Source organism: Purpureocillium lilacinum, assembly GCF_023168085.1.
Source record: "Purpureocillium lilacinum CBS 284.36 DNA, scaffold_1, whole genome shotgun sequence".
Classification (NCBI taxonomy): domain Eukaryota; kingdom Fungi; phylum Ascomycota; class Sordariomycetes; order Hypocreales; family Ophiocordycipitaceae; genus Purpureocillium; species Purpureocillium lilacinum.
This window is the reverse complement of record NW_027072111.1, coordinates 5,954,542-5,968,313: the sequence shown is the minus strand read 5'-3', so window position 1 is coordinate 5,968,313 and position 13,772 is coordinate 5,954,542. Positions and strand designations below refer to the sequence as shown.

The 13,772-nt window shown below is 58.6% G+C and overlaps 4 protein-coding genes across 4 annotated transcripts; 1 reads left to right on the top strand and 3 right to left on the bottom strand.

The window, feature by feature from the left end:
- Nucleotides 1–1,989: 1,989 nt before the first annotated feature.
- Nucleotides 1,990–4,148, top strand: PLICBS_001431 (uncharacterized protein; the record flags this gene model as incomplete). Its single annotated transcript, XM_065599824.1, has 2 exons — nt 1,990–2,492; nt 2,540–4,148. The coding sequence occupies 2 exons, from the start codon at nt 1,990–1,992 to the stop codon at nt 4,146–4,148; spliced, it is 2,112 nt and encodes a 703-aa protein (XP_065455896.1).
- Nucleotides 4,149–4,517: 369 nt separating this feature from the next.
- Nucleotides 4,518–4,941, bottom strand: PLICBS_001430 (uncharacterized protein; the record flags this gene model as incomplete). Its single annotated transcript, XM_018317505.1, has 2 exons — nt 4,518–4,687; nt 4,764–4,941. 2 exons carry the CDS (start codon nt 4,939–4,941, stop codon nt 4,518–4,520), a joined length of 348 nt encoding a protein of 115 aa, XP_018183030.1.
- Nucleotides 4,942–5,653: 712 nt separating this feature from the next.
- PLICBS_001429 (uncharacterized protein) lies at nt 5,654–7,565 on the bottom strand (the record flags this gene model as incomplete). Its single annotated transcript, XM_018317506.1, has 3 exons — nt 5,654–5,913; nt 6,014–7,349; nt 7,407–7,565. 3 exons carry the CDS (start codon nt 7,563–7,565, stop codon nt 5,654–5,656), a joined length of 1,755 nt encoding a protein of 584 aa, XP_018183031.1.
- A 4,303-nt stretch (nt 7,566–11,868) lies between these two features.
- Nucleotides 11,869–12,123, bottom strand: PLICBS_001428 (uncharacterized protein; the record flags this gene model as incomplete). Its single annotated transcript, XM_065599823.1, has 1 exon — nt 11,869–12,123. One exon carries the CDS (start codon nt 12,121–12,123, stop codon nt 11,869–11,871), a length of 255 nt encoding a protein of 84 aa, XP_065455895.1.
- Nucleotides 12,124–13,772: the final 1,649 nt, after the last annotated feature.

Genomic DNA, 13,772 nt, shown 5'->3' with positions numbered 1-13,772 from the left:
AAACTGGCCGATTTGCATGGGAGCGGGAACGGCAGTCCTCATCGTCGATGAGCGCGCCGGCGTTGCGCACGTGAGATCTGGGGATGCGCGTGCCGGCTCGCCGTACCGCCAGCGGCTGTCGGTGGGCGTGGAGCCAATGACGACGGACATGGCCGTGAACCACCATCGGGCGCCCATCATCGAGAATTTTTCGCGCTGTCGCTTGCTCGACAGCTGCCAGGCTCACAGCAACGGGCCGACGCGGCATGACACGCGAGCAACTGACGAGCGGCGGATTAAAGACACAGCTGGATAGAGATTTGTCAACAGGCCAGACAACCAGCCAACAACGTTGCTCACCGTTTGTTCGGCTGTGACCAACAGACACAACAGACTAATGGCAGGCGATGACGACCTCTGGCCCTGCATCTTCCATGGGTGCTGTAGATGGGCGCTAGTGCTTGTCTGAGGTCTAGCGGACGAGGCAGATCGCTAGGACCCTGGATCTCGCTCAGGGCGCGAGCTGGGGTGGAGCAGAAGCTGCAGCACCGTGACAGAGAGCCCTGAACTTGCCCGGGATGGGGGGAGGAGAGGGGGAGCTGGGGTTATCCATTCACACAGCACGGCCGGAACGGTTATGCCGCACTGGAGCTGAGGCTGGCCCCTGGAACACGGGAAAGGGGGCAGGCGGTTCCGCGCGCAAGGACAAAGGAAAAAGATGGCACTCGATCGCAGAGGGACGGATCAATGGATGGATAAATGGCTGGATCATTGATGCTGGATCCACGACGGCTTCGGCCCATACGTCGTGGAGAGCGCGCCCAGTGTGAGAGAGCTCGGCCGCGCCTGCCCAGCCCGCCGCCAAAGCTCGGGCGCCCACATGCCGATGCGCCAACCTCCACTGACAGGCAAGAGCTCGCCCGGGCTACGGAGCACGCAGGCACTAGTACTGAGTACTGACGGCCCACGGAGTTGGAGCTCCACCGGCCCAGTTGCGCCTGCCCCATAGAATGGCTCGATCTGGACGACCAACGGGGGTCCTGATCATCGTCATGTTGCCCTCGCCATCTCTCCTATGCCTCACCCAGCACCACAGCACACGACATCCTTCACGGCGCCCAGGGGCCCCAAAAGAAACAGCCATGCGTCAGTCCACTGCCATCGCCTCTCTCAATGGCCACTTCTCCCACGGCTCGACTCCCCGTAGCGGGGACTGGCCCGACTTTGGTCCAACCTGTCCGCCCGTTGCATCCCGCGGTGGCCGGCCCCCCGTCTGCCACGGCCACACCAAACTCTCTTACCGCGCGAGTGCCTCGTCCACGTCCAGGAGCCGTTCCCCCTAAATAAACCACGCGCTACTCCGTACGTGCTCTGCCGTGCTGGTTCGGCCACGGCCCCTTGATCCCGCAACCGCCGCCGCCTGCTAGCCTGCACCAGCCTGCGGCTCCATGACGCGTAGCAAGGACGCCACGAGGAATGCACAGATCTGGGGATCGGATACCCGCTGCACCTCATCTCGCCCTCTGAGTCCCAGAGGCAAGCCATATCAAGACCCACGAGTGTCGCCCTGCTTGTCCCCACCCGTCGGGCATCATTTATCACGTCGGGGCCGGCCAGTCGTTTATGCTGGTGGCGCTGCCTTGCTGCTACCTCTGTCCCTATAGCCTCGAGCTCTGCTGGCAGCTCCAAAGCCACCCCAGCCGCCGCCATCGGTACTTTGTAGGCGAGACCACGGCTCCATGACCGCTCGTCCTGCCTGTTACGACATCGATTCGGACCGCCTGGCCCACTATCAATAAGAGACACAGCCCTCCACAGCTGCTCCGTGGCCCTTTCCGCAAGACCCCCGACGTCCTAGCTTCGCCAGCCTGGTCCATGGCGAGTCAATAGCGCTTAGAGGCTGACGAAAAACTACTCCTCCTGTGCCAATTACTTCTGCTCGAGCCATCGGTACGTCGTCAATATCAATTAGAAACCCCAACAACTGGCTCGTGCCTGCCGTCCCTGCACATGGCTGCCGGACGAGTTCTCGTCTACTTCCTGAGGCGCGACCTCAGGGTCATCGACAATCCCATCCTCCAACATCTGGCGACCGCCGAACATGGCTTCACACATCTCCTCCCCGTGTACGTGTTCCCTGCTCACCAGGTCGAAGTTTCGGGTTTCTTGAAAGACGGAGAGAAATCGCCTTACCCCCCTGCGAAGAGCCTTGTAGCGGGCCACTGGCGTTGTGGCCCACACAGAGCCAAATTTCTCGCACAGTCCGTCTGGGACGTCAAGGAAAGCCTGGAGAAACTCGGCAGTGGCCTGGTCATTCGCGTCGGCGACGCAAAGGATGTACTCAGCCACCTCATCGATGGCCTTAGGGACAAAGCAACCACCGTCGGCGCCGTCTGGATGACGAAGGAGTTGTCTTCGGAGGAGAAGATCGAACAGGATGCCGTTGAATCTGTATGCTCCGCCAACGGCATCGACTTCAAGTTGTGGCTCGACGAGAAGTATTTCGTGGATGAGTAAGTTATCTGATCGCACCCCTGACCTTGGCTAACACAGTACACAGCCGTGACACGGGCCTTGAATCGCCCAAGGACCTTCCCGACGTCTTCACCTCCTATCGGAAATCTCAAGAGCCCCTGCGAGAGCGCCCGCGGGATGTCCTTCCACGCCTCGAGAAGTCTTCGCTGCCCCTGTTCCCCGGCTCAACATCGATCCCGGCTCAACATCATCCATTCAGCGTACCGGCTACGCTTGAGGAGATAGAGGCTTGCCTGCTTCAACCGCTCGGAGATCTCCTTCGCAACGCGCCATCCTACCCCGATGGCGCAGAGTCTGCTCACCCTTTCCGAGGTGGCGAGAGCCACGCCCAAAGGCGCCTCGCTCACCTCATCAAATCCGGCTCAATGTCATCATACAAAGAGACCAGGAACGGCCTCCTTGGACTCGATTTCAGTACTAAGCTATCAGCTTTTCTTGCGCTGGGTTGTTTGTCTGCGAGAGTAATTCATGCGGAGCTTTTGAAATTGGAAGACGGAACTGCCCCGGAATACGAGAAAGCCCCTGGTTATGGAGACGGTGAATCTGATGGAACAGCTGCAGTCCGGTTCGAGCTCTTGTGGCGCGACTATATGCGGCTTTGCATGGCCAAGTTTGGTCAACGATTATTCCGTCAGTCCGGTTTCACACAAGGCGACAAATACGACAAGATATGGAAGACTGCGAACAAACGCGAAGCGAAGCACGATCAAGACCCATCACCGGACGATATCGCGAGGATCCTGGAGCGGTTCTACGAAGGAACAACGGGCATGGGGCTTATCGACGCGTCGCAGCGAGAACTCTTCCACACTGGATATACGTCGAACAGAGCGAGACAGAACTCTGCCAGCTTCCTCAGCAAACACCTCGGCATCGACTGGCGCTACGGAGCAGAGTGGTATGAAATGCTATTGGTCGACTTTGACGTCTCCTCCAACTGGGCAAACTGGCAGTACATGGCGGGCGTGGGCAACGACCCTCGCGGAGATGCGCGAATTTTCAACCCTGTCAAGCAGGCATTCGACTACGACAAGGACGGTACGTACGTTCGGACGTGGGTGCCGGAGCTCAAGGACCTCGAAAAGCCCGAGAATGTCTTCCAGGCTTGGACGGCAAGCAGCTCCGAACTGGAGCAACACGGTTTGGCAGACAACATCATGGTCACGGATCCGGTGAAGCGAATCGATTTTACTGTGGACAGGAAACCCAAGGGATCGCGGCGGTCCTTCCCGAGGAGGCGTGGTCCTGGAAGAGGTGGCCGTCGGGGTGGGAATGGCCAAGGACCAGTCGGCTCAGGGCCACCTCCAGAGAATGGCATGGACGGCTCAGTGATGCAACACGGTGGACATTCGAGCGGCATCCCAAGCCAGAGTAGAGGGAGGGGAGCGCTGCGACCTCCCCGAGGTGGAGGATATGCACCAAGACCCAACTACGACTCGCCTCCCGTATATTACAACAACGGGTATGCTGCACCTTGGTCTGTCGACTACAGCGGCGCACGTGGACGGGGCAACTTTGGGTTCTACCGTGGAGTTGCCCCGATGTATGGACAACGCATGCAAGTGCCGTTCAGGAACAGCTATGCACAGCCGATGTACTTCCCTCCGCCAGCTATGGGGCCTGGAGGCCCGTGAAGCGGGCGCACATCGTTGTCAGGAAACCGGCGTGTAGCAAATGGGTAGCCTGAAGCAAGTGAGCTTAACGGTCGGAGCTAGGATTTACGATACTTTATTTGCGAGTGTGCGGAGAAAAGGTGAGGAATGGATGGATGTGCCACTCAATACCACTTGTCTATAGCAACCTTTGAATCATTATTCTCTTTTTCTACTGTCCAAAGATTTGATTCGTACTCAAGCCCAGCGACACAGATCACAGCCGTAAGCCAAACCACACCTACATTTGAATCAGTTCGCACGCTGCAATTGTGACGCATTTCAATGCATTAAAGCCATATCGATACAATGCCGGATGCCCTCATCATGAACAGCTGGCAAGCGTGTACATCAAAACCCCGCCTTCCGGTCCTTGTCTTGAATGGGGAAATCACTGCCCGTGGTACCCTTGTACTTGTCGCGGATAAAGTCGGATATGGCCTCGTCCTTGGCCTGCTCGGCGGCAGACTCGTTGCTCTGGTCGCCCTGGCCGAGGAACTTTTCCTGAACGAAGTCGACAGCTGCGATCAATGTCAGAGATGGAGTTGCGTGCGCCCTCGAGGCGAAGGCCGAGGAATAGAAGCGGCGCATAATTACCCTTGTCGAGGGAGTCCTCGTTGGCCTCTCCCTGCTTGCCGCCGCCGGCAAAGTTGTTGAACTTGTCCATGAGGCCCCCGCCGGAGCTGCTGCCCTCGCCTGACTGCTGTTGGTTGCTGCTGTTGTTGTTCTCGGCGTTGTTGCTGCCGCCACCAGTGAGGTTCTTGACAAAGTCCATGATTGCTAGTCTTTCACAAGGTCTCTTCAGGAAAGATGATGATGGTGATGATGTTGAAGCTCAGTCGAGGTGCAAGTACGGGAAGAAAAGGGAACGGGCGTTTTCTACGCGCGTGTCATGGAGACATAAATCCTGCCTGATGCATCATGCATGATGTCGATAAGCTCAGCTTCGGGGGGTCGCTACGCTGCCGATCACTGGCGGGGTCACGGCCTGGCCAGACGACAGGTTTGCGTCGCTATTGGCGGTGAAGCGCGGACTGCTGGGATGAGGAGGCCTTGGCTGGGGGGGCGGGTTCAGCTGGGTTGGGTTGGGCTGCGCTCGATGAGTGACGTCGCCTGGCGGGGTGGCGTGGAGGCGTGGAGGGGCGGGGCAGCTTTCGATGGGATGGCAAGATGGGCATCTTGATTCTCGTCGCGACGCGCGTGTCATCATCGGGCGTGGATCATGGAAAACAATGGAGCAAATTGGCGAGCTTCATCTCATACCAAGGCTGCGGCAGCTCACTGCACGATGCCTTGGGAAACGCGAATGGCGTCCGGTACGTTCCCACTTGCAGGTACCTCTACTGTATCTCAAGTGTGCAAATGCGCAGGCCAAGTGCGTTGGACGCACCTTCCTCAAATGCAAACAAACGTCTCACGATGTGACGACGGCCAAGTGTCACGAGACCCTGCCGAATGCTCAATTGCTATCCGGATTTTCCACCCTCTCAGCAGTCGAGCACGACTCGGCAATCCACGACAGTTGTCCTTCCGGCTTGCACCTTGGCGACCGCATCCTTGAGCACCGCCTCGAGCTTGTCAGCCGTCTCGACCTTCAGCGCGTGGACCTCTCCGGATCCAGCAGCCGCCGCGATGCCGGCGTAATCCGGCGGTGGGGCGAACGAGATGTTTATGTCCTCGTTGGAGACCTTGGACGCCTCGCCTCCGGGGTGCACCAGGTTGTACGACTTGCGCGGTGCGTTCCAGCCTGGTCGGGGTCAGCCATCGGTCGGTAATGAGGCATACAAACAGACGGAAGCATGAGCCAATGTTAAGAGCAAGGGACGAGACGCCAAGTCGAGACTCACCGTTGTTGTTGAGCACAATCGTCAGCACGGGGATCTTGTATCGCTTGGAGATCCAGTACACACTCCCCGGAATGGAGAACAGATACGTGCCATCGCCGACGATTTGGCAGACAAACTGCTTGCTGCCCTCGGCGTCGGCTGCGAGCTTGATGCCCAAGGCGCCGCCACCAGACCAGCCCAGACCGCCGCCGCCGCAGTTGATCCAGGAGCCGGGCCGCGTCGGGCGCACGTTGGAGTGGATGAATCCCGTGTTGGTGACGGCCTCGACCGCCCAGATGGTGTCCTCCGGGCAGACGGATCTCAGAGTTTTGCTGAGATGTGCTGTACCGAAGGTGCCGTCGGGGAACGCGGCCGCCGCGCGCTCGATGCCTTCGATCTTTGCGGCGTAGGACTCCTTCCGAGCAGCTTCCGCGGCGACGAGGTCCTGTGAGCTGAGCAGCTTGGCAGCTTCACTGTCTGGATGGCGCAGGTTCTCAATGATTTGTTGCACTGAGAGCAGGGCATCGGCCTGATACCTAGCATCGGACTGGATGTAGAAGAGCGGCATCCGCTGCTTGAGAGGGTCGACATCGACATGGAAAACGACGGCATCCGGCCGAGGCTTGCAAAGCGTCTGGATCCACGGCACGTCGCAGTCCAGCACCAAGATAACATCGGCCTCAGGGATAGAGTCGTCCGCGCCCTGCTTGACACCCAACCACGCAGGGTGGTCAGCGGGGAAGCACATGTCGCTGCCAGCCATGTCGAGCACGCGCAGGGCCTTGACCGTGTCGGCCAACTCCACGAGAGCCTTGGGGATACCATGGTTGCGGCCCGAGAATCCCGTCACGACCAACGGCTTCGACGCACCAGCCAGAGCCTCGGCGATTCTGCTGGCGCCCCTCGGCGGCAAGCCTCCCAGCTCGATCGGATCCCAGTACTTCTGGCCAAGGGCCATCTCATACGGCTCGATGTCGGCCTCAAGAACCTCACGACCTGCGCACAGATAAACAGGCCCCTGCGGCGAGCTGGTGGCAAACTGCAACGCGCGGTTGACCATTTGCTTCACGTTCACGCCCGTCCTGATCTCATTCGTGTACCGGCAGTACTGCGCGACAATGGCACGCTGATCGGGGACATCTTGGAGCCAGTGAATGAACTCGCTGCGAGAGCCGCGCAGCTCACCCTCGAGAGTAAAAGGTGACAGGCCCGCGAAGACAAGCACGGGAGCGCGCCCGCTGGAGGCGTTGTGGACGGCGACACCCAGAGCCTGAGTACCGACGTCGACGTGAATGATGACGCACTGGGCCTTGCCAGTGAGTCGGGCGTAGCCATCGGCCATGGACATGGCAACCATCTGTGAAAATCTGGTCAGTCCTAGCCCGACTCTTTCACCGACGGAACGACAACACACCTCACTCGGGCAGGTAATGATGCGCGGAAACTTGGGATTCGACTTCATCTGCACCATGGCCTCGATGATGCTGGGGTGGTCGGAACCCAAGTTGACGAAGCAGTGCGAAACGCCTGCATCGGCAATGGCCTCGAAAAAGGCGAACGACGTGGTGTACATTGTGGCTTCCGAGGGCTGTTCCGCGCTCCTATGATGTTTTCCCTAAGTGGTAATGTGACGGAGCGGGATCACAACGTGCAGTAGAGTCAAGGACTGTCGTAGCACAGCTTTGAGGCTCTGCGTGCTCCCAGTACAGGGACCTTGAAACGAGATTGCCGACACGACGCTGGTGACGATGCGAGGTCGCAGTGCGTGAGGGCGGGTTATACCTCGCGGCGTGGGAGAGACGATCCCCCACCACCTGGCTGGCACCCGGAAACCGGGCCAAGAGGCGCATCCCCACCGCATGGCCGGGGTTGCTTGTGGTCCGCGGGCAAGACGAACACCGGTCGCCAGTATCTAGCGACGTACTACGGCCGAGCCCAGTGGCTCATCGGTGCCAGTCCGGGTTGCTTGCCAGGGGGAGGGGGCCAAACGTTTAAAAGTCGCTACGTGTGGATTGTCTGGGTCTGGGTCTCCGCCTCCGGCCTGGAGCGCGCCTGGCCGATGGGGGCGGCGGCGGTCCCTGGCCTGGCTCGTGGCGAGGGCCGAGATGAGCGGGCCCCGCGAAGATGGGTCCGTCAGCCATTCCCTTGATTTAGTCACGCGCTGCAGATTCGTAGTTTGGCGCTGGGTGACCGCCGCTTTTGGCGGCGTTTCTGGTGTGCTTTTGTGTGGCGTCGATGGGCTTCGGCCGCAGCCGAGCAACCAACCGTGGCTGGTCGGCCGCTCCTCCGCCCATGTTTATTCGCTGATGAATTGTCTGGATGTATGTGTTGAGCACCTTTGGGCATCGCAAGGCCTACAGACACCACGCATGTTTGATCGTAATGTTTTTCGTTGCCGGGAAAGAGGCTGCATTGGCAGACGCGGAGGCCCGCAAAGGCACTCGCCTGGCAGTGCTGGTGATACTGTTGTCGTTTGGAGGACAGTGATACAGCCCATCTCGACCAGGATTCAGCACGGCACATTGGCCAGAATTGCGTTGTCCGAATATTAGTAAGGTTTTGCTCATACAGGCCAGGTATTGAGGAAGCTAGGCCACAGCATTTTTCGACGATGTCGGCGGTGGGCTCTCCCGTGTAAGCGGCGTCATGAGATGTAACGGTCGGCATACAACAAAGTCGTCAGCACAAGGCTGGTCCGAAAGCGGGTGTTCAGAGCCAAGGCCGAGAGCGGGTTATGCCAAAGCCCATTGCTGGGTAACACCGATGCTTCAGGCCAACTGCTGCACAAGGAAGAGAGGCGACCAGTTTCACGGGTTCGCTGTTTGGCTCGCGAGACGCTTCTGATCCCACGACTGCCGTTCAATGCCATGGAGGCCGAGCCACGTCCAGTGGTCCGGTCCATTCGATGTCAGAATACTACCCTAAACACCATCCGCGATGCAGATCTTACGGCGTCTCGCCCGTAAGCAGCCGGTAGTGGTTCCGCCATGTACATATGCGCCACGGAACTGCGGCCTGCAAATGCCGTCTTCGCGCACCGCCAGGGCAGGCACGTGCAGAGGCGACGCCTCGAGGCGCCACCGCATTCGGCAGCTTGCAGCGTGCTGCTCGCCAGACGGGATGCTCTGAGCCCGAGTGGACCGTTGCTCCCGGTGAGAGAGCCGGAACACATCCGGAGCCCTTGGTGTTTGGTCGGTGGTACGTATGCAGTTTAGGTGTCTGGTCTTGTACCTTCCACGGCTCGGCATCCTCCAAGCCCGAAAGTACGAACATGGACAGCTAGCCACCGTACCTTGTATGGATGTCGGAACGCTATTTCCGAAGAGCAGACGCACCCCCTTCCATCAGACGAGATAGCGAACCGCCCTGGCCTCCCCCCAACCAGTCTGAGGAGGTCCAGGAGTTTTCGAACACACACACGCACACGCACGCACAGGCAGGTGAACGCACCATGCCGAGGTGATTGGAAGTTTTGCTTGGCGCCCCGCCGACCAACCAACTCTGGCTACGTGATACAGGTACGAGTACGACGAGGAAGTGGCCGACGAAGTCGAGAAGCACATTTGCGACGGGTGGGCACACAAAAGTCACATCCGGACCAGGGGTGCCGGCGCGCGGCTCGCCTCCACGTGGAGTCTTGGTCCCTTGTCGTCGTCGGTCGTCGTGCAGGATTATGGGCCGACAACGTGCGTGTAGAACCACGGACCAGACCGCCGGGCACAGATGTTTGTATTCATACACTCTGCTGTGACCACGGCGAGACGTGCCCAGACGTGGGAGGAGAAGGGAAGGCAAAGAGCGTGGCCCATTGAGATGATACGATTAAAATGTAGATATTCTACAGTCATGCGAACTCGTGTGACAGACGGGGGCGGATGCGAGGAGGAGGGGACAGACGCATGGCAAGGCATGGGTAGGGGCTTGCATGAACATCATCCAGCGGGCATGCGTGCAGGTGGATGCTTCTCACGCCACCCAGCTGGGAGATATGCCATTACCGCAGGGTTTTATTTAGCCAGCACTGCCGGTATGGTATGATATCTCTCTATTTGCTAGGACCCTCGACCTATAGGCTCCTCCTCCTGGGCAGCATCGCGGCCTCATAGTTAGCCATCGTATAGCAGCATGCATACGTAGCTTCACCGGCATTTCTAAAACCCTTATTCTGCTGGTCTGGTATTATTTACCCGCCGTGCCCGTGTACGTAAACCACCCCCCATCAACCATCCCCCGTCAGTCACATCAATAGCGCCCACAATGCTGGTGACGCGCACTTGAGCCTATATCAAGGGCCCCCCCGTCGCCTGGTCAGTACGGAAATACCACCACGACATATATCCGTCTAGCTTCCGTGCGTGCAGCAAGCTACCTACTGCCCTTGTAAATTGAAGCAAACAGACGTCGAGCCTCCCTGTTTGAAACCACCAAGAAGTAATACTAATATCCGGTGACAAGCCCGGAAGACAGCGTTTGCAGCAACCGTTGGGGGTTCGGTGACCCGGGGTCCAATGCCTGGCCCCAGGTGTGTAAGTCCGGACAACCTTTCCCAGCAAGGGCGGCAACGGCACTAAGCCGAATGCGCGTCGCGGCGCCGAGCCGGAGACAATTTTGGGCGAGCGGGCGGGCGGGCGGGCATCACCCAGAGGCCATTCTCGGTCCCCGGGCCTGAGGACCCAGGACCCCGCCAGGACCCCTGGACTGGCTGGCCGTTTTGCTCCTCCTCCTCCTCACCTCAGGCCAGTCTTGCCAGTGCCCATTGGGGAGCCACCACTTCGCTGGCCCCCCGGTCGGCCAACTGGGAAGAGAGCACCCTAGTGGACAGCGGCAGCCGACAGGCCAGCCAGCCAGGCAAACCTCAGGCGCGCCCTTTTCCCAGGCAAGCCAGGTTCTTCGGGGGTCGTCGCCGCTCCGTTCGCCGCATGCCGGGGATCCGCTCGCTCACCATGCACACGCCTCGCAGCCCTTGCTTGCCTTGCCCTTGCCCATCTCGCCATCTGCCCCCATACCCGTACGAGCACCACAAAAAAAAGACAGACCCATCGCATCCGGACCAGGGTCCGCCTCCGTTCGTTCGCTCGTTCGCTCGCCGTCGTCGTTGGGCTGCTGCGGCATATCCGACGGCCGGGGGTGTAAGAGAGCGGGCAACAGAGGGGGTCCGCATTCGCAACGGCGAAGCACGTCCACACGCCCAGAACCTGCTCCTCCTGCTGCTGCTGCTGCTGCTGCACACGCCAGCAAAAGCGAACAGGATTGCGATCCTTTCATGCCCACGAGGCCCAGCTGCATGCAATGCCCACGTTTTTTCTCCCAATCCTTTCGCTTGGGGGGGGGGGGGGGGGGGGGGGCAGGAAATTTCCTTTTTCTTTGGCCCCTTCTTCGCCTCGTGGCTCGTGGACACCCCTTTCCCACGTGCGAATCGTGGGTAGGATTTGGAATTCCTCCGTGGGCTTGGGGTTCCTTCATTCTCACCGTCAATGGTTTCGCCCTCGCTACCGGGGTTAAGCGGCGAATAATACTTCGTGCTAATACTCCGTAGATGTTTGCCTGCCCCTACCCAGACAGATGCCCGGCCGGGGTCCGTGACTCTTGACGATTCCGGTTGGGCCCCTGGTGTGCCTGCTTTCGGCCGAGTCCGAGGCGTCCGTGCCACTTACACAGATATCGTACGTACCAAACGTAACATCATGGCCATGAATCGTGAGTGGCAAACTCTAGAGCAAAACACGAGTAGTAGCAGTTATGATTCCATCTACTCAGACAATGTCAATCTGATGGCATTTTTGTATGTAGATGTAGCTGCGGTAGATGTCGCAGGAAAACGGTACTAGATAGATAGTCTGAACGCGCCCGCCAACACGCTGATTAAAACGCCATATTTACAGGGTGAATCTGAAGCTCGGGTGCCAGTCACCCATGTTGAGTCTGTCCTCCTCGGGCAGCGAGAGTCGGTCGTCGCGCTCGCCCTTCTCCCTCTTGCGGTTCTCCCTCCACATGAGCGCGGCCATGATAGTGGCGCAGATGGCGCCGAACCACATCATGCCCACGGCCACGCCGTAGCCCGTCTTGTAGAGCGGCTTCTCCTCCTTGATGAAGATGAAGGCGCCGATGATTCCTGCCAGGTTACCAATCATAACTTGCGACGAGGCGCCAAACGAACGCTTCCAGTGGCCCAGGCTTTCTATCCATACGCGGATGGAATAAGTGATGGAGTATGGAATATTCCATACTCCATACTCCATATTCCATACGGGCTGTTCGTATTCCATACGTATGGAATAAGACCGGAAAAATGTTAACCCTACCGAACCAGTTCAGGGGTATTGAAATTACCGGGAGCTTCCATCATGTTTCCAGTTCGAGAACAGCATGAACACGACACATCGTGATGCGGTCGGCGCGGCATGTCCCAGCAGTCCTCCCGCCTTTCGGGTGGCTTTACTAGCCATGTGGGGTCGCCATCGTCCACTATTGAGCCTCGCTCATCTCCAACTTCTGTTCCACTGAACCCCTCTGACGCCAGCGTCCGTAAGACTCGAAAACGGAAGGCAACAGCCAACACTTGGGCGCACGCCCGCGAGCCACAGGACGCAGAGCCAGCGCGCTGCCCCCGGAAGAACGAGAAGATCTATTACTGTATGCATTGCCGGGATCCCACCTATTCCACGACCGTCTCGACTACGTTTCGCCGCCACTTGCTCAAGGTCCACGGAATTGAGCTCCTTGCCCCCGATCATCCGATCAAGAAACAGCGCGACAACCTCATACAGGATGCTTTCGCCAAGGCAGGCGAAGTAAATGCTGCGAAGCAATCAGCGAGACAAGAGGAGACTCTTCGAGCTGCAGTCAATCGCAAGGCAGCGCTCGAAGCCCTGATGCAGCTCGTCACAGTCCGCAATCTCTCCTACAATTGTAGCTCTTGGCCAGAACTACACGCGCTTATTTGTGCGGTCAACTACACTGCGGAGGATCTTGTAAGCCTCTCACACGGCTCCATTCAAAAGCTGGTCTCCAATTCCTACTGTGTGCACAAGGATATCCTGCGGAGAAAGCTCCAATCCTCGCCCTCGAAGCTCCATCTCTCCGCCGATGTCTGGTCAGCTCCAAACCACAAAGCATTCCTTGGTATTTGCGTCAAATTTGTGGACACGGATGCCAGAGAGACACTGCAGGCGCTACTTGCCCTGTCAGAGCTACCGGGCATCGATGGGCCCGGCAGCCACGGCGCAGCTGAGCAGTGGAAGTTGATTCAGCATGTGCTCGATGACTACAACATCTGGAATAAGATCGGCTTCTACACCGGCGATAATCATGGTTCCAACGACAAGCTCTGTCGTCTGCTCAGCGAGCATCTGCGGAGGAAAGGTATCAATTGGGAGGCAAAGAAGCAGAGGATTCGATGCCATGGTCACGTCATCAATCTCGCTGTGCAAGCATTCCTGTTCATGGACTCCAAAGAGGCCGCACAGGCAGCTTTGGAACAGATCGAGAGCGACGACGAAGTTGCGTTTGGCAGTGACTTTGCGGAGAGGGTCAGGGCGCAAAAAGCGCTTGGCTGGCGTCGACTAGGGCCGCTTGGCAAAGTCCACAACATCGCCGTGCATATGCGCGAGAATGACTATCGATGGAACCTATTTAGGAAGCGCGCAGGAAGGTCCTTGGGGCTTGACAATGATACGCGCTGGAATTCATGGTTCATTCTTCTCGACGTTACTCTGGATCTCCAGGAGCACGTGGAGTGGTACCTGAGAAAATATTACGAGGACGTGCAGGACGACTATCT